At 37.8% G+C, this 3,690-nt stretch overlaps 1 protein-coding gene across 1 annotated transcript; it reads left to right on the plus strand.

Annotated features, from left to right (window-relative positions):
- Positions 1–312: 312 nt before the first annotated feature.
- On the plus strand, positions 313–2,740 carry LOC103776349 (chromosome unknown open reading frame, human C7orf73; the record flags this gene model as incomplete). Its single annotated transcript, XM_008943856.1, has 2 exons — positions 313–366; positions 2,660–2,740. Coding segments are annotated over 2 exons (135 nt in total), but the record flags the coding sequence as incomplete, so codon positions are not given.
- Between the last annotated feature and the right edge of the window lie 950 nt (positions 2,741–3,690).

Raw genomic sequence — 3,690 nt, forward strand, 5'->3', positions numbered from 1 at the left:
TAATTGTACAAAGATGGTTGTAAGCGGATCCAAATAGTCTTGGGGATGTGTAATGACAACACAACTGTGCTGGATTTTAGAAAAGATGGTAAGGTTTTCCTGATGAGGAAGATGGGTAAAATTGCACCTATCTGGAAGAAAGGTAAGAGTATTAAGGAGAATTAATAAGTAAAATATTAAGTGTGAAATTGAAACATTTTTGTCTTCACATGACTTGCAATTTTTTCATCTTTTTTTTTTATTTTATTTTAACCAGTATGCTTTTGATGAAAGTATGTTAACTGTTCTCTTCTCCCTTTCTTCCTTTTTTAGCTTGGTTTTACTCTTGGGAATGTGGTTGGAATGTATCTGGCTCAGAACTATGATGTGAGTATCCTTATATTCTCAGAGTTAGACATATTCTGAACTGAAAATATAGGGTTGTCCCCCAGTCAGAACCAAATCAGTCTTTATTTTGATGGTTTATTTTATTTAAACAGAATGTAGATCGTACTGACTTTTACAGATGAACTCAAATGTAGTTGAAACAGAACATCTACCTCTGACATCTTCTCTGTGCTAGAGTAATGCCTAGGGCCTTAACTGGTGTTGAGGGCTTAGAGCACAGGTATGGTAACCAAGAACATACATAGAGGCAGGAGAAACAGAAGAGGTTTAGGAGATGCTCATGGATTGTACTGGCACTAAAATATTGGTTTCCTGACTCAGTCTTGTCTGCTTACGGTGTTCTTCACTCAGTGCACCTGTTTTTCACTTTAAAATCCTTCACAGCATCTGAAATTTCTGTCTTCTGTACTAATAATGAAAATAAGTTTTGCCATCTTTTTTTTTTAAAATCCATCACCTGCTCTTACTTCAAACAGGATATTGACCTGCTCTCTTTTGTTCCTTCTTTTCCCACAGTGAGAAAAGAGTATACTTCCTTTCCTCAGTCCTCGCGGTGAATGTAGACCTTGCACTGTGAGAGTTAAAAGAAGAATATTTAGAGCTGAGTTTTCAATATAAGCTCAGTTTCTGCAGTCAGCCAAATCCCTTGTCAGAGTAGTGCCATGTAGCTATTTACAGTCTGGAGGAGTTAAAGAAATTTAACATTTTTTTTCCCTTATGCAATCTAGGAAAAAAAAAACAACTGTTGTTCCTTAAACTCTGATGACATTCATGTTTTGCTTTCTTCCCATCTTCACTACTGAAGTCAGCTTGCTTGCAGAATTCTTGTCTTTTTCTCCTTGCTCACGTGCAAACTTTTGTGGTGCTTCCTGTCCAGTCAATCCAGTAAGAGTGCTAATAAAAGGCTGTTTTTTCTTTTCAATATACGTTGTACAGTGTTACGAAAATGTAGTCATAAGAACATATTTGGGTGTATCAACCTTTATCATAGGCGTGGTGTAGTGCTTTTCTGGCAGCACTAATAATTGCCACAAGAGGGAGACGTGGATTTGATTTGCAGGAAGGGGTTCCCTGAGACACTTACACTGCCTTGCAGGATGAACATGTTAATTTTATTGCTGGTATCAGAGGTGATTTGTTTTAGATGACATCTAAGATAAACTTGTCATAATGTACATACAGCTGCAGAATTAGGACCTCGTGGGCTTAGTTATAAGCATGTGGAGGGTTCTGCTCTCAGCAGTGGAGTTCTCTTGGTTTAGCTTAAATGTCAGGCATGTTACAGGCTGGGCTCTTAATTTCATTTGCTCAAACAGAGTTTGACTTTGAAAGGGAAGGTAAAAGAGAAACACATTATCTGTACTGTCATCATCCTCAATCCATCCAATGAGAACTGCAGTCTGGATTAACTTCTGCTCTGTGGCCATATTACATATGAAGTAAAAGCCAATGATTTTTTTTGACAGCTACCTGTGGGCATTATGCTTTACTTTCATTTTAATCAGTTGGCTTGTAAAATCACGTTGTCAATTCCCAGTTTTAGATAGAGTCATGAGATAATCTATTCCTTGCCCTTAAAAGTTGCTGCCTTTTCTATTTTCAAAGTTGTCAAAGTTTAATGTTTGATTCTTTTGTCAAAATACTTTTATTCACAAGAGAAAGATGAAGTTTTTAAGTCCACAAGCAGCAAACTGAATTTTCATTCCAGTGTGAAACTGCAAGAGGTTGCTAATTTACAATGAGGTGGAATTCCTTGGTAGGGACTTTTGGTTCCCACAAGATGGACCAGGAGAAGTATTTCTTCATAAATTTCTTGAGAACAGAATTGCTGCTTTTGAACTTCTCTTTCTCTTGGTTTGTGACCAGTATAGTGCAATCTAATTTCCACTCCAAAAGTCATTATTAAAGCCTGTGCATCAGTGTTTAAATTGGCTTATTCTTGCCAGTTTGTCCTTTTTTCAATGAGGAAGCCAGACTCATCTCTACTGAATTTCCTGCGATCTTTTGTCCTCTCTCCTGTACCCATCACCGCTGGCTGACATGGTCTTAATATGAAATATTTCCCGAACCCTTATGTGAGGTGCTTTCATCTGCTGTTTGCTTGATGTTGCTTTGGTTTTGGCCTTTGTGTAAGGTAACAGAACTTGGAAGCAAGTATCTTTTATATCTTTTAGTATGTTTATAGTGTCGTCTTTCCTGCTGAGGCTTATGTAGTTGAGGATTTCTTGCTAATTTGTATGTTTTTTGTTTACTTTTTCATTTTATCTTAAAGATTCCTAACATTGCAAAGAAGCTTGAGGAATTTAAGAAGGATGTGGAAGCTAAGAAGAAACCTCCCAGTGACAAGTCCTAAGAATGCTGCAGTGTTACCCAGGTCACCTCTGTGCACACATCAAGGATGCAATTTACCTTTCAGGCAACAAAGATCAAGTAGAGGGTTGGTGTGGGAAGCTTCCCCACTTTTAGTCTTCTAAAACTGGAATGTTCTTCTTTTGAAAGAGCAGCTGTGAACTTTTCCTGGGACTGATTTTTTTCAAGGGTTCCAGAATTTGAATTTGCAGCTGATACGTGACTGGATCAGATAATTTGTATTTTTCCTTATTGCTCTTCCTAATATTTTGTAACCTGTTTTTACCTGACCCAACCAGAATCCTGTTATTATGTGTACCTCACACTTTGTGATACCCTAGTTCTTAAATCATTGCAAAAGAGATTAAATGCATCCCGAAGTAACTTTCAGGGTTTCTTGTCATTGGTTGTGAGCAGTGGTACTTCACTGTCCCTAAGATCTACATTCCGTTTTTGGAGTTGGGAAAGTTCATTTGTCAAGCTATGAGCCTGGGAGGAAGGCAGGAACGCCTGCTTTCTCCATTACATTAAATGATCATTTCCATCAGTGGAGATTTTGCACAAATGTGGCTGATTTAAAAAAGTGTAAAAGGCCATCAGCTTTAACCTACATTTCAAGTTCATTCTTTCCTCTGTTCTTGTCTCTTCCTATTCTCCCTTCTGCTTCATTGTTTGAAGGTGACTCCAGACTGATGGGGAGGATGGGAGAGAGAAAAGTTACATAAGTGGTAGTTGGAGGTCAGCAAGTTACGTTGTCAATCCAAACCATTCACTTTATATACTTAATAGTCCAGTTTGTGTAATTGACCTAAGTATGATTTTTTTTTTTACTGCCTCTTGGTGTGGAATCAGGACTAGAGCTCAGTATTTTTACCAGATATGTTTGATATACATATTACTTCCTCATTCCTGTGTGTGGTCTTCAGCTCATTGCTTCTGCATTTCATTCCATTG

This window comes from Merops nubicus, unplaced genomic scaffold, assembly GCF_000691845.1.
Source record: "Merops nubicus isolate BGI_N331 unplaced genomic scaffold, ASM69184v1 scaffold11967, whole genome shotgun sequence".
Classification (NCBI taxonomy): domain Eukaryota; kingdom Metazoa; phylum Chordata; class Aves; order Coraciiformes; family Meropidae; genus Merops; species Merops nubicus.